Raw genomic sequence first — 17,700 nt, forward strand, 5'->3', positions numbered from 1 at the left:
AAGAGCTGGCTGATTTTTACATGTTTTATTTTAGATTGTTCTACCTTTCACAGAAAAGTAGTCATAGAAGGGAGGTTTGGAGAAGGTTCTAACTAGTCTCTCAATCTCTTTTGCTTTGCTTGGAAGGCAGTTATTTCAACTTCAACAGTAGCTATTACGTGCCAGACACAGTAGTACTATGACTCCAAGAGGTTAAAGAACTGACCCAAGGTCATATAGCTGAGTTCAATTAAAAGGCAGAAGCAACACTTAAATCTGGGACTGCTGACCCTAAAACTAGAGCCCTTCCATTAGGCTACCAACCACTTTATTGCCTTTCTTATGACTCAGTTTTTCTTTTTTAATTCTTTTTGAAACTTAGTTTTCTCAGCTACAAATGGGGATACAATGATAATTTCCTTGCAAGGTTATCATGATGCTTAAATAAAATATATACAAAAGATCTAAGGCAGTAGTACATAGAAGGCACTCAATGAATGATAATAGCAAAAATTATTATTGCACCAATCCAGAAGGAACTCAATCCTTCGAGAGCAAAAAAATGGATTTGATTTCCATGGTGCTGATCACCTTAAACCTTGCCTTTGGAGAAAGAGACACATGCAGAGAGGTCTTCTAACTACTAAACATTTTTGGCAGAGTGTACTATCTGAGGATAAATATCTTACTTTACTATTAGAAAGGAGAACAAAGGATCACTTTCAATTAAGCTACATTACAAAAAATATGCAATTGGCACATAATCATTGTCATAAATTAAATGTGGCTTCCAATCGCTACCAAAAGAAATGGCCCATCATATAGCTGTTTTCTCTCTCCCTCTGATGAGCTCCTAAACTTCAAGGTTTGCTTAAGACACAAAGCTATAGCCCTGTTTGGTGTGGCTCAGTGGATTGAGTGCTGGCCTGCAAACCAAAGGGTTGCCAGTTTGATTCCCAGTGTGGGGCACGCGAGAGGCCACTGCACACTGATGTTTCTCTCCCTCTCTTTTTCCTTCCCTTCCCCTCTCTCTAAAAATAAATAAAGGCTGGGGTGGTTGGATGGATAGGGGGTCACCAAAAAGGTGAGGGGCTCACCTCCAGGTACCATAAAGACCCAACTCACACACACAATGAGCACATGATCTGCTTTAATCATGATACCCAGCGAGGCAGAGGATTGTAGGGGACGTTGTAGGGGGACTAATGACCCCTATCCCATTCGCACTCCTTCCCTGTATAGCACAGGACCCCCTTTCTTCTCTCTCCTGTACCGATACTCATTTTCAGAATGGGAAGAGGAGGCGGCCTGCATGGTAATTCTCTTGGGTTCCTCATCCCCTTAGAGATTTCCTAAAAGGGTTGATTGTTTATGACAAATCCTATCACAGATGGAGGAGGGGAAAAAACTAAGTCCAGGACAACCCTTCCTAATTAAGTAGACCACCCAAATACAGAAATTAAAGACCACATATTCTTTTTTTAATGAAGCTTTTTATTTTGAGATAATTGTAGACTCAGACACAGCTGTAATAAATAATACAGACATCCTGTACATCCTCTATCCATCTCCATATCATGAACGGTGTACTGACACTCATACAGTCAAGACAGACACTGTGTCTATCACCATATCCTTTTATAGCCACACCCACTTCTCTCCCACCCCCTCAACCTCTCATTAGCCCTTGGAAACCACTAATCTGCAATCCATTTCTGTAATTTTATCATTTCAAGAATGTTAGAAAAGTGAAATCCTACAGAATGTAACCTTTTGTGATAGGCTTTTTTCACTCAGCCTAATTCCCTGGGGATTCATCCAGGTTATGTATATCAATAGTTCATTCCTTTTTATTGTGGAGTAGTATCCTTCGGCATGAATGTACCCCAGTTTACTTAACCATTCATTCATTAAAGAGCATCTGGGTTTTGGACTATTATGACTAAAGTTGCCATAAACATTTGTGTATAGTTTTTGTGTGAACCTAAGTCTTTATTTCTCTGGGATAAGTGCCCAGTAGTGCAAATGCTGGGTTGTATGATAGTTGCACATTTAGATTTTTAAGGAATGCCAAACTGTTTTCTAGTGGGGCTGTATCATTTTACATTCCTATCAGCAATGCATTAGTAATCTAATTTCTCTGCGTCCTTGCCAGCATTTGGTATTGTCACTATTTTATTTTAGCCATTCTGGTAGGTGTGTAGTAATAATCTCCTTGTGGTTTTAATTTGTATTTCCTCAATGGTTAATGATGCTGAGCATCCTTTCAAGTGCTTACCTGCCAGTTGTATGTTCTCATGTCTTTTGCTCATTTTCTAACTGAACTGTTATTTTTTTACTGTTAAGTTTTGAGAGTTCTTTACATATTCTACACATTCTTTAAAAGAACCCTTTTAAGTAATACTATACAGGTTTCTTGTCTTTTGAAAATCATTATCACAAATGCAGAAATCTTTGTGATTACCAAAGGCAAATGGGATGAATGACCAATGTGGGGGCGGAGGCTTATTTCTAGAGACAGTCATTTGTGTGGATAGTAGGAGCTGGAGAGAAACCAACAACCCAGAGTCATTAAACTAGTTTGTTTACCTCAGTTAATGGGCTAAGTCTATTTGTTTCCCCAAAACAAATGTTCATAAGTGGTGATCTCCTACAGCATTGGCATGTGATTAATATTTACATTTAAAGGATAATAAAGGATGTTAAAAAAAAAAAAAAGGAGCTACTGCAATAGAACAATTAAAAAAAGCAAACACACGGAAAAACCAGGAGCTGAGGTGTAATTGTGCTCCCAGCACTAGCACTTGCTTAACATAAACGCCCCGCTTCCAGGCACATTTGACTAAGTAGTCACAGAGCGCAGGGAAGGAGCTCCCACGCCCCAACTTTCTTGCACTGCAACATAAAACCAGCTGGGGATGATTCCTTTTAAAATGACTTGGGTTGCTCAAACACTAACTGATTCTTCTTTTTTTTTTTTTTAAATTAATTTATTTACTTTTTAAATACATTTGTCTCTGCCTTCCCCCCACCTCTTTCCCTTGCCCCCTCCCACCTTCCCTCCCTCAGCTCTTCCCCTTTGGTTTTGTCCATGAGTCCTTGCTATATGTTCCTTGACTTTCCCCTTCCCTTCCCTTTCCCTGCCCCCCCTTCCCTCTTGTCTCTGTTGATTTCTTTTCCTTTCAGTGTTGCTGGTCATATTTTCCTTGCTTCTTTGCATTGTTGGTTAGGTTCCGCTTATAGGTGAGATGATATGGTATTTGTCTTTCAGAAAACTGTGTCTGGTGCTCCAGATAGCAAAGATGTGGCTTAGGTTATGTCAAAACTCACTATAACCTATGAGAAAGCACAAACTGTAAACCTCTGCAAAAGAGGTTGTTACGGAAGTTTTGTGCATATTACATTTATTCATAAGTTATTCAAAGTTAATTAGGTTACTCTTCTATTGAGAGTGATGCTTTCCAACAATGTTCTCCCTAAAGAATCACTTTACCCAGCAAATGATCATTCCCTGAATTTATTTTTGCCACAAATCTTAACTTTTACATAGACTAAGGTATTCTTTTAATGCTACCACCTTGACATCCAAATTTCTTTCCTGACTAATTAAAAGGTTTTACTTATACCATATCATTCCTCTTTTCTCATTTAATAAACCTAATAAAATAATTTGGTGATATAATAGAAATGTTCTTGTAACATTTTTTAAATCTTAAAATTTCCACTGACCTCATTTAAAAGGTATTAGCAAATACATAGGACATTTATTTGCCTACACTCTTTTGGATTATCAGCCTCCAATTTTCTTCTAAATTCCTTCCTTAAAAAGGATGCCCTTGCACAGGTACCTTTTTGTACCTGTTTTTGGGCATCTTCTCATGGATTTACAATCATTTCAAAATAAAGATATTTTTTGAAAAAAAAATGCCTTTGCTTTCCATCTAAGTTATTATTTTGCATGTTCTTTTTATACCTCCTTGTTAATGATAAAACTTTATTTTCAGTATACTTTATAGTTTAAAACCTTTCTCCTTAAAAATGTCTCCTGATTTAATTATATGACTGGTTTAGAAAGCAACCATTTTCCTAGCCAAGTCACACTGTTTTAATTCTCAATTTGTTTGCATTTCAGTCTCTTATCTGCAGCTCTAAAATATTTCATATTTTCTAGAATTCCCCATTTTGAATGACACAAAATAGATTATACATGTTAGGCACTTAGAACAGTACCTGATACAGAATAAGTGCTTAATAAATATTATTTTCATTATTATTCTCAATCTTTTTTTTTCTTTTCCCATGTACCTCTCTGATTTGTTTTGTTCTGTTACCTTGCCAACATGTCGTATTTCCTTCAGTCACAAATCACACGAGATAGACTCCTGATGCTCACAGGAACCTGAGTGACCATCTAGCTATCCCTTCATTGCATGTGAGGAAACTGAGGCCCAGAAAGCAGGAATGGCCTGCTTTTCCAGGGTCACACAATGAGGCATTGAGTGAGACTGAATTGGAAATTCAAATAAAGCTTTATTCTTTCATAGAAACTGAGTTTTTAAAATTGTCCAAGTCAGTGCTATACTTCTGTAGTTCTTTAATACTATCTGAGGGGGAAAAATAGCTTAATTAAGGAAAAAAAATTTTGTGCAATTTCCAGATGGTCCAAATTGCTGGCCAGCGATAACAGCAACTTTTAAGTCTCTCTCTTCCTCCTACCCTCTCTCTTTCTTTTTCTGACACTGCAAATGTCTTTTAAATCATGAAGGATTTTCTTTTTTCAAATTGCTGAGTTGCTAGACGAAACCTAGGTAGGATTTTTTCAGGAACCATGAGATACGGTGATTAACAACATAATTACTGAGACCCTTTGAAAGAATGATTTGTCTTTTTGGCAGGGGAAATTCCTTTCTAAAGTGGAGCTTCTACCACACTGCTAAAAATGCCTTCTTTCTCTTCCTTTTTAAAAAATTTATTGATTTTAAAGAGAGAGAAAGGGGGAGAGGAAGACAGGGAGGTAAGGAGGTAGAGAGGGGGAAGGAGGAAGGTAGAGAGAGAGAAAGAAACATTAATTTTTTTGTTCCACTCTTTGAAGTATTCGTTGATTGATTCTTGCATGTGCTCTGACCAGGGATCAAACCCACAACCTTGGCTTATTGGGAGGACATGCTAACGAAGTAGGCTACCCAGCTAGGGCTCTCTTCCTTCCTTTATTTATTTTTTTAAAAGTTTGATTTACTGAAGCAAAGCGGAGAGCAAAATTCACCCTTTTAAGATGTACAGGTCTATGTGGTCTAACAAATGTGTACAGTTGTGTAACTACCACCAAATCAAGATCCAGAACAATTCCAATACCCTTCTGCCCAATTCTCTCATAGCTTATTGTTAACTGTTCCTCTATCCTTTGGCAACCACTGATGCACTTTTCATCCTTACAGTTTTGTCTTTTCTAGAATGTCATATAAGTGGAATGACATATTAGGTGGTCCTCTGAATCTGGCTTCTTTCACTCAGCGTGAAGTATTTAGTATTCACCATGCTTATGTATCAGCAGTTGGTACCCTATTATTGCTGTGAAGTCCTCCGTTGTATTAGTCTATCACAGTTGGGCTGTTTCCAGTTTGGGGTATTATGAATAAAGCTACTAGGAGTGGGATTGGTGGATCATGTTGCAGGAAAGTGCCAAATTATTCCCCAAACTGGCTGTTCCAGTTTATATTCCCACCAGCAAGGCATGAGAGTTTCAGCTGCTCTGTATTCTTGTCAGCAGTTGATATTACTTTTTTCCTTTAATTTTAGTGAAGGTCTCTCTCTCTCTCTTTAAAGATTTTATTTATTTATTTTTAGTGAAAGGGGAAGAGAAATATTGATGTAAGAGAAACATTGACCAGTTGCTTCTTGAATGCACCTACCTGGGGACCAAACCTGCAACCCAGTTATATGCCCTGACTGGAAACTGAATTGACAACCTTTCACTTTGTGGGCCAATGCCCAACCCACTGAGCTATACCAGCCAGGACCAAAGGTCTCTCTTTTAACAGAAAGAAAGTAGCGGAAAATGTATTTTTTTAAACACACTGAACGATTGCTAAAAGTTTAAGCAACAGTGACTCTTTTCTTAAAACCCACAAGCAATCCATCAGAAAATCTACTGATTCTACATTTAAAATACAAGGTCTGCCCAGAAAAATCCAGCCATTGTTAATACAATCAGAACGACCTGCAGTTTACATCGATGTAAACTGGCAGCCAAGGAGAGTGGACCAGAATTCACATGTGTGAACAATGAGGACTTCACTGTACTAGTATGTGGGGGTGGTAGATGCCATGAGTTGAGTGAATGAACATGTGTACTTTGTGGCTGTCACATTCAAAATGACTGAGCTAGTAGAGCAATGAACCTGCATCGGATTTTGCATTAAGCTTGAATACTCCTCCACAGAAACTATTCAGATGATTCAGAGGGCTGCGGCTGTGTGCAACTGGTGACTGATGGCTTCATCACATAAACGTGTCCCCTCATGCATCACGTCCTGTGCAGTTTTTTGATGGAACATCGTATCACCCAGGTGGTTCAGTCCCCTACTGCCCAGATTTGGTGCCCTGTGACTTCCGGCTTTTTCCAAAACTAAAATCACCTTTGAAAGGGAAGAGATTTCTGACTGTTGGTGAGATTCAGGAAAATATGACGGGGAAGATGATGGTGATTGGGAGAACTGTGTGAGGTCCCAAGGTGCCTACTTTGAAGGGAACTGAGGCGTCATTGTCCTATGTACAATGTTTCTTGTATCTTCTTCAATAAAAGTCTGTATTTTTCTTATTACATGGCTGGATACCTTCTGGAGAGACCTCGTATATCCAGAATGTGACCACTTTTCCCCATGTTCACAGTAGTCTCCTTGATCTGAGCCTCTATAACTCACCTGGATTACTGACTGCCACAGTTCTTAACAGCTGATTATACCCGTGTCCCAATTCTTGGCTGCAGGCATGCTGGCCTCCTCGCTGTTTCATGAACATTCTAGGCTCATCTTACCTGGTGTCTTTTGCTCTCTTATTGTCCCCTGCATGTACCTACCTGATGAGCAACTCTGCTCCTGTAAATCTTTGCTCCAATCTCATCTTCCCTTTGAAGCCCACTTGATGAACACTGCAACCTATGTTTTGTCTCCCCTAAGCTTGATCTACTTTTTCTTTTCTCCGTATTTATAACCACCTTCTAACACACTCTGTATTTACTTTTTTATTTTATTTATTATTATGGGCTGTTTCCCAACCCTCGTCCACTCCTGCCAGAACATAACTTCCATGATTGTAGAGATCTTTTGTTTTATATATTTGATGTATTCTAAGTACTCACACCAGTGCTTGGCACATAGTGGGTACACAATAAGTAGCTGCCAAATGAACAAATGAACTAACAATACTGGTTTTGGCATTTAAGGTACCACCAACTGGAAGGTCTATGTGAGGACAGGTTTATAAAAAGTAAAGCCGGGGGTAGAAAATAAAATTTCAAATATTCATGTTGAAACTGTAACACTTAGTTTCTCTAAACACAAATCTATTTGCGCAGCATTTGCCTTCAGAATAATATAAACTTTTTTAATGTATAAAAAAATATTACAAAGCTCTCCTGTTAGAAAAAATAAATGAGCCCTCGCTGAGTAGCTCAGTTGGTTAGAGAGTCATCCTGACAGGCCCAGGTTACAGGTTTGATCCCTGGTCAGAGCATATACAAGAAGCAACCAATGAACACATAAATAAGTGGAGCAACAAATCGATGTCTCTCTTTCTCCCTTCCTCTCTCTCTCTCTCTCTCTCTCTCAAGTCAATAAATAAAAAATTTAAAAAAAAGAAATGAAATTAAACTAAGCAGGTTCATAAATATAAAGAATGTCCAAGGACACCAACTATCTAGGCTGTTTCTTCCTATAAACCTCTCCATCTGTGTAAGATTGCCCCAGCTTGATTGCCAATTTTATTTTCTTAATCTAAGTTTTAATCTCATTACCCTTCCATTTCTATTTTTTATCCTCAGGGAAAGAGAGAGCAGTTACTGCCAGGGCATTCTCACATCTTCCAAAGAAATGGCATAGGTGTTAATCTTGTATTTATGTTTGACGTGGGTAATGATGGCTACGACTGGAGCTGTAGGTTTATTAATATGCAGGGCTCTCACCTCATTAGTGGCGATATATGTTTTGAAGTTCAACTGCAATGTTTGCTGTAATGTCAGATCCGGCCTAACAGACTTTCTCACTGTTCATTTTCTTTGTTTTTATCCAGTCAGTATGTGCAATGCTTATAGAGCTTACACATATGCATTTTTAATAAAGACAATTTTACCACAGTAGTTAATCTTGGTAGAAGTTTCAAACATTTTTAATAATTACGTCTTCACTTTCAGCCAAGATGGTGGCATAGGCAGACATGGCTCCCCACTTCTCACAACCACAACAAAATTACAACTAAAATACAGAACAACCGTCACTCAGAACCAACAAATCAAGTTGAATGGAAGTCTGACAACTACAGAATTAAAGAAACCACATCCGTCCAGACTGAGTTGGCAGGCTGATTCCCTCAACCTGGCTAACACTGCTTGACTGGCCTTGCAGGTCCCCGGAGACTCTGCCCCACCCAACTTCCCAGCACACTCAAGCAGCTTTCCCATATGAATGGCTGGTCTTGGCTCTTGCTGCAACTTCCTAAATCCTATCAAACAAACAGCAGCTGGCCTCAGTGAGCCCCAGGCCCAGCATTAGCAGCAGCCAGCCTAGATTCACAGCTTGGCTTCGCCTGGGAATCTTCAAGTCCAGCACAAGCAGCAGCCATCTCAGATTGCTCTATGGCTCAGGCAGAGTGGACCCCAGGCAAAAAACAGGTGGGGGTTGATCTTGGCCTGTACCACCCAGGAAACCCCAGGGCCAGCGCACCCAGTGGACAGCTACAGACTTCATCAAAGCACCACCACCCTGCCCCTGCACAGCTGATCTTCCACAGAGGGTGGAGGTTGATGGTCAGTGGTCACAGCCAGTCCTTGTAAGCTGACTGGCCTGGGTAAATCCTTCCCATGGATCTGCCAACAGCAACCAAGTCTCAACTACAAGAGCAGGGTGTACTCAGCCCACACGAAAGGCACACCTCAAGTACCCAGCTCAGGTGATAGGGGAGGTTGTGCCACTGGACCCTACAGGACACCTACCACATTAGGCCACACTACCAAGACACAGAGTCAAAGCAGTTCTACCTAATACATAGAAACAAATACTGGGAGGCTGCTAAAACAAGGATACAAAGAAACATGGCCCAAATGAAAAAGATCAAACTACAGAAAAAGAGCCAATCTATCTTTGCAGCAATCTATCAGATGCAGAGTTCAAAAGGTTATAAGGTTCACTGGTTATAAGGATGCTCAAAGAACTTAGTGAGGACCTCAATAGCATAAAAAAGACCCACTCAGAAATGAAGGATAAACTAACTGAAATAAAGAATAGTTTAAGGGAAACAACAGTAGAGTGGATGAAGCTGAGAATCAAATCAATGATTTGGAACATAAGGAAGCAAAAAAAACAACAACAACAACAACAACAGAAAAACCACCCATCAGAACAAGAAGAAAAGAGATTCCAAAAAAACAAGGATAGTGTAAGCAGCCTGTGGGACAACTTTAAGCAATCCTATATTCATTTCAGAGGGGTGATAGAAGGAGAAGAGAAAGAGCAAGAAATTGACAAGCTATTTGAAAAAAATAATGAAAGAAAACTCCCCTAATTTAATGAAGGAAATACAAGCAAGTCTAGGAAGCATAGAGAGGCTCAAACAAGATGGATACAGAGGTCCACACCAAGACACATAATTAAAATGTCAAAGGTTAAAGATAAGGAGATGGAAAGAGGCTGTGGGGGGGATGGGTGAGAGGTAAGGGGATTAAGAAGCGCAAATAAGGTAGTTACAGCAGAGCCATGGGAATGTTAAAGTAAGGTATAGGGAAGAGAGTAGCCAAACAACTTACATGTGTGACCCACGGAGGTGAACAAGGGTAGGGGGACAGCCTGAGGGAGTGGGGGGTGCTGGGTGGAGGGGAGCAAAGGGGGAAAAATCAGGACAACTGTAATAGCATAATAAATAAAATATAATTTAAAAATTAAAAAGAAATTATGTCTTAATGTGATATATACAAGTTTATCTTAGAGAAAATATTTTCATAATTTTGACCCCGTAATGCAACGTGTAATAAACTCACTCCCTTCCTTGATTTGGGAGCAGGGTATGCTTATTAACTGGATAAAGTAATTAATTCACAGTTACTCATTAATAAAAAAACATACCTGATTATCTGATAGCTCATAAAGTATTTTCATATATATATATCATCTCAACCAATTCTTAAAAAAGCAAAATAAACAACAGTAAAACCTAACTATAACATTTGATAATCCACTATGAATGGCAACTGTTGTACTTCAATTTCTAAAATATTACCAGTTGACATAATACACTATCAAATAAATAAACCTGTATCAGATTAAAAAGCCTCATGGAATGGGTGGTTTGTCACGGCTTGGTGCTCAGATTTCATTCTACTTTACAATTCTCACTGGAAATGCACCATAGGAAAGACTTGATTTTCAACAGCATGTTTGGAAGTCATTTAACTATGTTTTATAAATCCCACAATACACTATATATATAAAAGTATATATATTATATATAACCAAAAATAAGGAACAGTGTATTCCATGGAAGCCATTTAAATGTGAGAAATAGTTAGCTCTCTTTTCTCATTAGGTAGCTCAATACATCTCTATTTCTTATCTTTTAAAATTTGTGTTTGTAAATTCACAAAGATCCTGTTTTTTAGGAGAAGCATTTCGTAGGGAGGAAAATGATGGTCAGAAGAGAACACAGGTACTTAGACCAAGACAGAGGAGAAAGAGGCTTAGATCACTTATTAGTAATTCTTTCGCTATCTTCCTTTCACACCTATCTTCTCACAGCGCCTGTACCAGGCTCTGCAGAAGGACATCTGTCTTTGATTTGGCAATGTGACACATATTCAGTTATAATTCACATCATCATTCATTTAAAGAAAGCAAAACTGAGTATATGTGCTTTTAAGAAGGCACAGCAATGAGCGTATACAGCAAAAGTGTATAAACAAGTATATTACCTATGTAATTGCCTTAGCTGAACTTAAAGCTCTGATCTTTAATTGCCTGATTGAACTGATCTAAAAAGCTACAATTTTTTAATCAAGGAGAAAATTAAATAGCTTTTTGGGAAATAAAAAGGCATCTTTAATCTTATTTTTATGGAATTCAAGTTATTAAATATGGACAAAAACCTCTAAGATATTAAGTTAACAATTCATTACAATGCTTTACAAAAGTCTTCAAGGAAACCTGGCTTATTCCACTTTTCAATGAAAACACATGCTTTTAAATCCAGAAGGTAAGTTTCCATGAATAACTAGGAAACTGAAAAGCTAAACATATAAATATATTTAACGAGTATATTGTCACTGTATATTATTTCCGTAGTTGGGTGCCCATAATCACTGGGAAATAACCATTCACTTGCACTCTAATTCATTAGTCTTTCCATCTAGACAAATGCAGTTGCACACTCACTCACTGGCATTTATGTAAAACTGAAATCCCCTGGGAGGGTTTGTTGGCCCACTACCACTTCCACTACACAGCCCCTCGCAGGCATTTCACTGTGGGTCTCTCTCTGTAGGAACTGGGTCGGTCAGCATAAACTGGAAAGAGAAGTACAAGCTCAGGCTTCCTTTGTGAAACTTCCATGTTCTCAGTCAGTCAAATCATTAAGGCCCTCATCTGTCACTAGTAAAGGAACCTTTTTTAGCCCAAACTGCCTCAGAACCGGGAAAAGGATCTACCTGCCTCTGAGAGGCTCCGGTCAACAACACTAGCCCACAGTGATTATAGGGTGGTTAAACTGGAAATCTGACCAACGCTTTAGAATTTATTTTTAGATCCAGACATAAATCCATTTGAAACATGACTAAGAAGAGCCCATTTCAAATGAAAAGTTCAATTATTTCTCCAAAACAAAGAGCAAGACTAAAACCAAATAATCTGGATACAGGAAACACTACAGGTATATCTATTTATCAATATCTATTGATTTCTGACTTTAAAAAAGAAAAATAAAAAATAATTGCAGAGTTAACTAGTATTTTCCCATCTACTACAGTTCTTAGCACTAAGATTCCTCACAGAGTCCTTATAAGTCAGAATTGTGCTGTATGTTCAGAGTATAGGGTGGTCCTAAGGATCAATTTAATAACAACATTTGCATTTCCATGGCAAGGTCCTTCTAATGAAAGCTTCGCTGTTGAGAACTGATGACTTCCTTGAGTTCCTTTGTCAAATGAGAGCAGATGACCATAAAAATCAATAAAATGACAAGAATTGACTACTGTGTTAATGCCTATTAAAGTGACTATAACCACTCTATGAGTTGGTGAGTGTGTGGAGGTGGGAATATGGGGAATAGAAGCAATATAAGTCATACTATGTTAAATACCATTTCTTTTCATCCTGGTGGTGAAAATGCTCCATTTTTCTCCCACCCATCAGATGTATTTACATGCTTATTCACACCCAGGAAGAGTAATACTGACTCTCCCTCCCTACACTTACATTTTGTACCAACTATACTCTCGAAATAGAGTGGACTGGCTTTAAAGAAAAAATTGCTTTATGATTCCATTTAATCAGCATAAATACCTCCGAACCAAAGAACTGAACCGATACTTTGTCAAATTAAGCATATCCTATTCAAAAAAGGAAGGAGGAATTAAGAAGAAATTGGAATCACTAGATATGAAAACCACCATAACAGAAAACAATCTTTAGTGACAGATGTGGCACTAAAATTAAAGACATCAGTTGTTTTCTCTCTCTCATAGTTTATACCTTTTCTTTAAAAGAAAACAAAAAACAAACAAACAAAAAAAACACTTCCTTTAATCACATCTAATGTGTATGCTGTTGCATTCCCCAAATGTGCATTAAGCTAGGCTGAGCAGATGTGGAAAATTAAATAGTACTGTTAGTAACATTAGGCCCTGAAGTTGCTTTGTTATAATTTGTATCTCACTTATTAACTTGTTCCAAACAAATTCAGACATTTTGGGAACATTAAAAAATGCAAAGGGAGGTTCCTTTTGCAACATTTAACAGTTATCCTATTATTCTCCTCACGTGTTCTGTAAATAGACTAAGAGAGTAATTTCTGATGCTTTCACCAATTCCTTATTTAAAGTTTCACTTTCAAGATATGTGAAGCAAGCTCTTAAGAAACTGCATATGATGATATCTGAAATGTCAAAAAGAAGGGATGCAATTGTATAGAAGTGAAGGTTTTGCATTAACAAGAGTTAAGCAAGAAAAATAAGATCCTGTGATTCTGAGATAATATGAAATACCTTTTTACCTATTTGGTAAGTATTATCCACAAAAACATAATACCAGGTTTATAATCTAAATCAGAGCATTTGAGTGAGAAAATAAGAAAAATTAACTTCTTTGACTACCAAATTAATCAGCTGGCTTAAATATCACATCACTTAGTCACTTTAAAAATCAAGGGATCTGAAGAGCTCCCCACCCCACCTCAAATTAAGTCAAAATTTGTAAGCTCAGTACATACCTCTATGTAAAATCTTTAAACTCCACAAATAGGTAAGGCCTTTCACAACCTAAAGTTGAGAAAGAGAAAACAATACAATGATGGTTTTTATAAGGAACTTTGTGCATTTAAACATATAAGCTTATCAACCATAATTCTTTTTAAAAAGTATTTTATTTATTTTCAGAGAGGCGGTAGGGGGAAGGAGAAAGAGAGGGAGACAAACATCAGTGTGCAAGAGAAACATCAATCAATTGCCTCTCACATGCCCGCAACAGGGGATCTGGCCTGCAACCCAGGAATGGGTCTGGACTGGGAACTGAACCGGCAACACTCTGCTTTGCAGGATGATGCCCAAGCCACTAAGTCTTGCTGGTCAGGGCTCAACCATAATTGTTCCTTTAAAACTCTGTCAACCAATAAGCATCTCCCACTTCTGTGCCAGGTTCTGTGAGAATGCCAGATGTATAAACTTCAGGTCCCTTCTTTTACTAAACTTTCAATGTTCTGAAGATAAGGTATGAGAAATGAAAGAATTAAGTTTACGTGCATAAAATGACCAGGAAGAACATCTCTAAGTTCTTAGTGGAGAGGGACAGGAAAAAGGGACAAAGATCTTCATTTTTATTTTTCTATACTTCTGTATAAAAATTTTTTCCAGAAGTCATGACATTTATGACCAAAATAAAAAAAGCGGGGAAGGACATTTTTAAAAAGTTAGCTAACTAAGGCAATGGGGTAAAAAAGAGACCACTTTTCCTGCCAGTCGTCAGGAAGGCTTTACCACCAGGGCTTTGAGTAACTGACGTGAAAAAAGAGGAGAAAGTGTTCTGCTAAAGTAAGAATATAAAATCAAAGTGTTAGGGTAGTGTACTCTTCAAAAATATCAAGGTCAGGAAAAACAAACACTGAGACATTTTTCTAGATTAAGAGAGACTAAAAAGACATGACAGCTAAATGCAATGCATAACCCTAGACTGGATGCTGAACCAGACATTTTTTTCTTTTGGTCTATAAAGGTATTATTGGACAATTGACAAAATCTGAATAAGGAATATTGATTAGATAACAGTAATGTATCCATGCTAATTTCCTAGTTTTGATAAGTATACAGTGATAATCTAAGAGAATGTCCTTGTTATTAGGAAATATACACCTGAAGTAGTTTGGGATAAAGGGTCATAATGGTTACAACTTATTCTCAAATGTTTAAGGCAAAATATGTCGTATTTTTGATCTGCAGTTGAAAATCCATATAGATGAAGGGCCAACTTAAGTTATACATAGATTTTTGTCTACACAATGGTTAGTGTCCCTAAAACCCTGTGTTGTTCAAGGGTCAGCTGTGTGTGTGTGTGTCTGTATGAAAAGTGGGTAACAATAGTGGAGTCTGAGTGAAGCATCTATGGGGATTCTTTGTATTATTTTCACAATTTTTCTGAAAGCTTAAAATAATTTCAAAATAAAAAGTTTCCCAAAAATGTTTTAAATGATATTGGGGTAAGAAATAACAAAGTAGCTCATTTGGCTGATGCAAGTAAGTGTGGAATCATGTAGACAATACTGAAAAAGCAAGCCAAGGAAATAAAGTGAGAAGATAAACATCTGAATTAGATTTAGGTTTCAAAATTTAACAGCCTGAGTTAAGAATAATTAGTCATGGGGTAGTAAACACACAATACAATACACAGATGATGTACTGTAGAATTGTATATCTGAAACCTGTATAATTTTATTAACTTACGTCACCCCAATAAATTCAGTTAACAAATAATTAGTCAAATAAGATACTGAAAAAAAAAAAAAAAGAGAAGGTATTTCTACTACCATAGGTACATACAAGTGCTATCTTCTATGTGGGAAATTTAATCATTTAAAGCTTTAAAAATCTTTATATAGAAATGCACATATTTTTATTTACACCCACTAACTCTGTACACACAAGTGTGGGCTTGCCAATTTCATGGTTGACTATTCATAATTAGGTATTATATACAATAAATAAACACCTACAACTCAAACGTATTATAAGAATTTAAAAGTACCTATCATTATTAAGAAATTTTAGATGGGTCAGGACTATAAAACAAGAAAAGCTACCATTATGAGAAATTACTAAGTGAATTATATTTCTTGAAATGATGACTAGAGGATTGGGGGCTAAATATACAAGGGTTTAAGTTGATCAAGAAAGATTAAGAGTAATATTAAAAGTAGAAATGCAAAGGGAGAAACCCCATTTCCAAATACTAAAGACCTAGAAGATGATAAAATCTCTATCAACTAATGCTGAGCAGAAGCTAACATATTTTAATTGTTCTCATAGAGTGGAATGTACTCCCGAAAGATTTCCTAACACAGTATAGCCAATTCCATAATATTTGTCTATTTTAAGAGAACAGAATACATTTTTATAGCAAACGATTTCTTCTGGGGTTTAGGATAAGTGGCATTACAATAAAACACACATTTTTCTAAACAGTAAGATAGTAAAAAAGGAAAATACTAAAATAGTATTTATGATAACTTTAACACAAAAGGAGGAAACAGGACAAAAATATTTCCTTACATGCTTATCAAAAATACCATCAATAATACAGTTTTCTTTCTGAGTAGTAGAACAAGGTCATCTTATTTAGCATGTAAGTGATCATCTTCTGAGTTCTGGAAGTAGGGTTAAACTTCGCAATTATAAGCTTGGGTACATATTATAATACTTTCCCATTAAAGATAGCTAAAATTACAAATTTTATTAGAGATTCAAAAAAATTATTATTTTTCCAACTTTGTAAAAACAGACTACATTTTCCTTTCTAAGTATATGAGAATCAAGATAGCGGGAGCTGGAAATCTGTTGACTGAAAATCTAGAGGGTATTATTGGTATTCAGTAGGCTAGGTTTCACAACAATGGCTTGACAAAACCTTGACACTAAAAGTACTTATATCTGCTGTCAATCACTCACTCCTTGACATGTCAAGTGCACATCCTTTCAGGGACAACTTCAATCAACATGAGCACTCAAAATAGAGTATACAATGTCACTGCTTCAGAAATGAGAGGAAAACTATAATGTGTTAGACGCCAGGGAAGACAGAAAGGCATTTGGACAGAAAGGAGACCAAATTCAAATGGAAAGTGAATAAAAATCATGGAGCAAGCTGGAAAGCTGAATTCAGATAGTTCATGTGGATTTCTTTTTCTGGGAAAAATATTCTCTTGCCATACGTCCTACAAGAGAAAATTTGAACAACATATCATAAAGGCTGACAGGGGTCTATCCTATAATGAATCTTGGATCTCTGAAAAATAAAGTTAATTTGTGGAGGGAGAGATGCCTTGACATGGTTCTAATAAGACATGAAAAGAATCTGAGGCGACAGTATGTGTTATTCCATTATTCTCTCATTCATGTACTTCTTTGTTTTTTTTCTCTTTAACTTTGTTCTCCCTTTCACTCCTTCCTCTTCTTTTTTCTCATTCTTTTAGGAAAGCAGGATGAAAGAACATGAGGCCTGGAGTCAAACAGCCCTCAGCTCAAATTATTACTCACTAGTTATATGGTAACTCTGGGCAAATTACTTAACTTTTCTAAGCCTCACCTTATACATGTATAAAATATGTACAATAATCTACATTTTTTTGCAGAGTTGCTGTTTAGACTGAATAGCAATATTTGTGTGTAAAACATTTATCAATGATTGGCACAAGAAAGTATTCACTGTACACCTATTTCCCTCTTCTCTACTAATTCTGTTGATTCCAATATGAAAACAGTGTCTGCCTATTGTGGTTTCTTGACCTCACTGAGAGAACTAACGGGAACGATGCTGAAGCTGTCTTCAGAACACCAGAGGAGAGATAATCAAGGATACCAGGAACCCAGTCAGGCTAAAAGGACATTTACTTTACTAACCATGGCCTAGAACCCATCAATTCGCCAGTCCTACTTTGGTAATTCTTCCATTGGTTTTTGTCAGTTGCAACAAAGGATTGTCCAAGTTTATAGCCTCCTCAAAATGCACTAAAAAATACACTTTGCAGGCATTACACAAGCTT

At 37.2% G+C, this 17,700-nt stretch overlaps 1 protein-coding gene across 7 annotated transcripts in view; it reads right to left on the bottom strand.

The window, feature by feature from the left end:
- MAP2K5 (mitogen-activated protein kinase kinase 5) overlaps positions 1–17,700 on the bottom strand; it is a 249,028-nt gene that overhangs the window by 119,226 nt on the left and 112,102 nt on the right. For all 7 annotated transcript variants that reach the window (XM_054565240.1, XM_054565238.1, XM_054565237.1 and 4 more), the window contains exon 13: positions 13,663–13,711. In XM_054565240.1, the coding sequence (XP_054421215.1) occupies positions 13,663–13,711 (49 nt within the window). The remainder of the gene's footprint in view (positions 1–13,662; positions 13,712–17,700) is intronic.

This window comes from Pteronotus mesoamericanus, unplaced genomic scaffold, assembly GCF_021234165.1.
Source record: "Pteronotus mesoamericanus isolate MK-2021 breed Mesoamerican mustached bat unplaced genomic scaffold, CSHL_Meso_final contig_164, whole genome shotgun sequence".
NCBI lineage: Eukaryota > Metazoa > Chordata > Mammalia > Chiroptera > Mormoopidae > Pteronotus > Pteronotus mesoamericanus.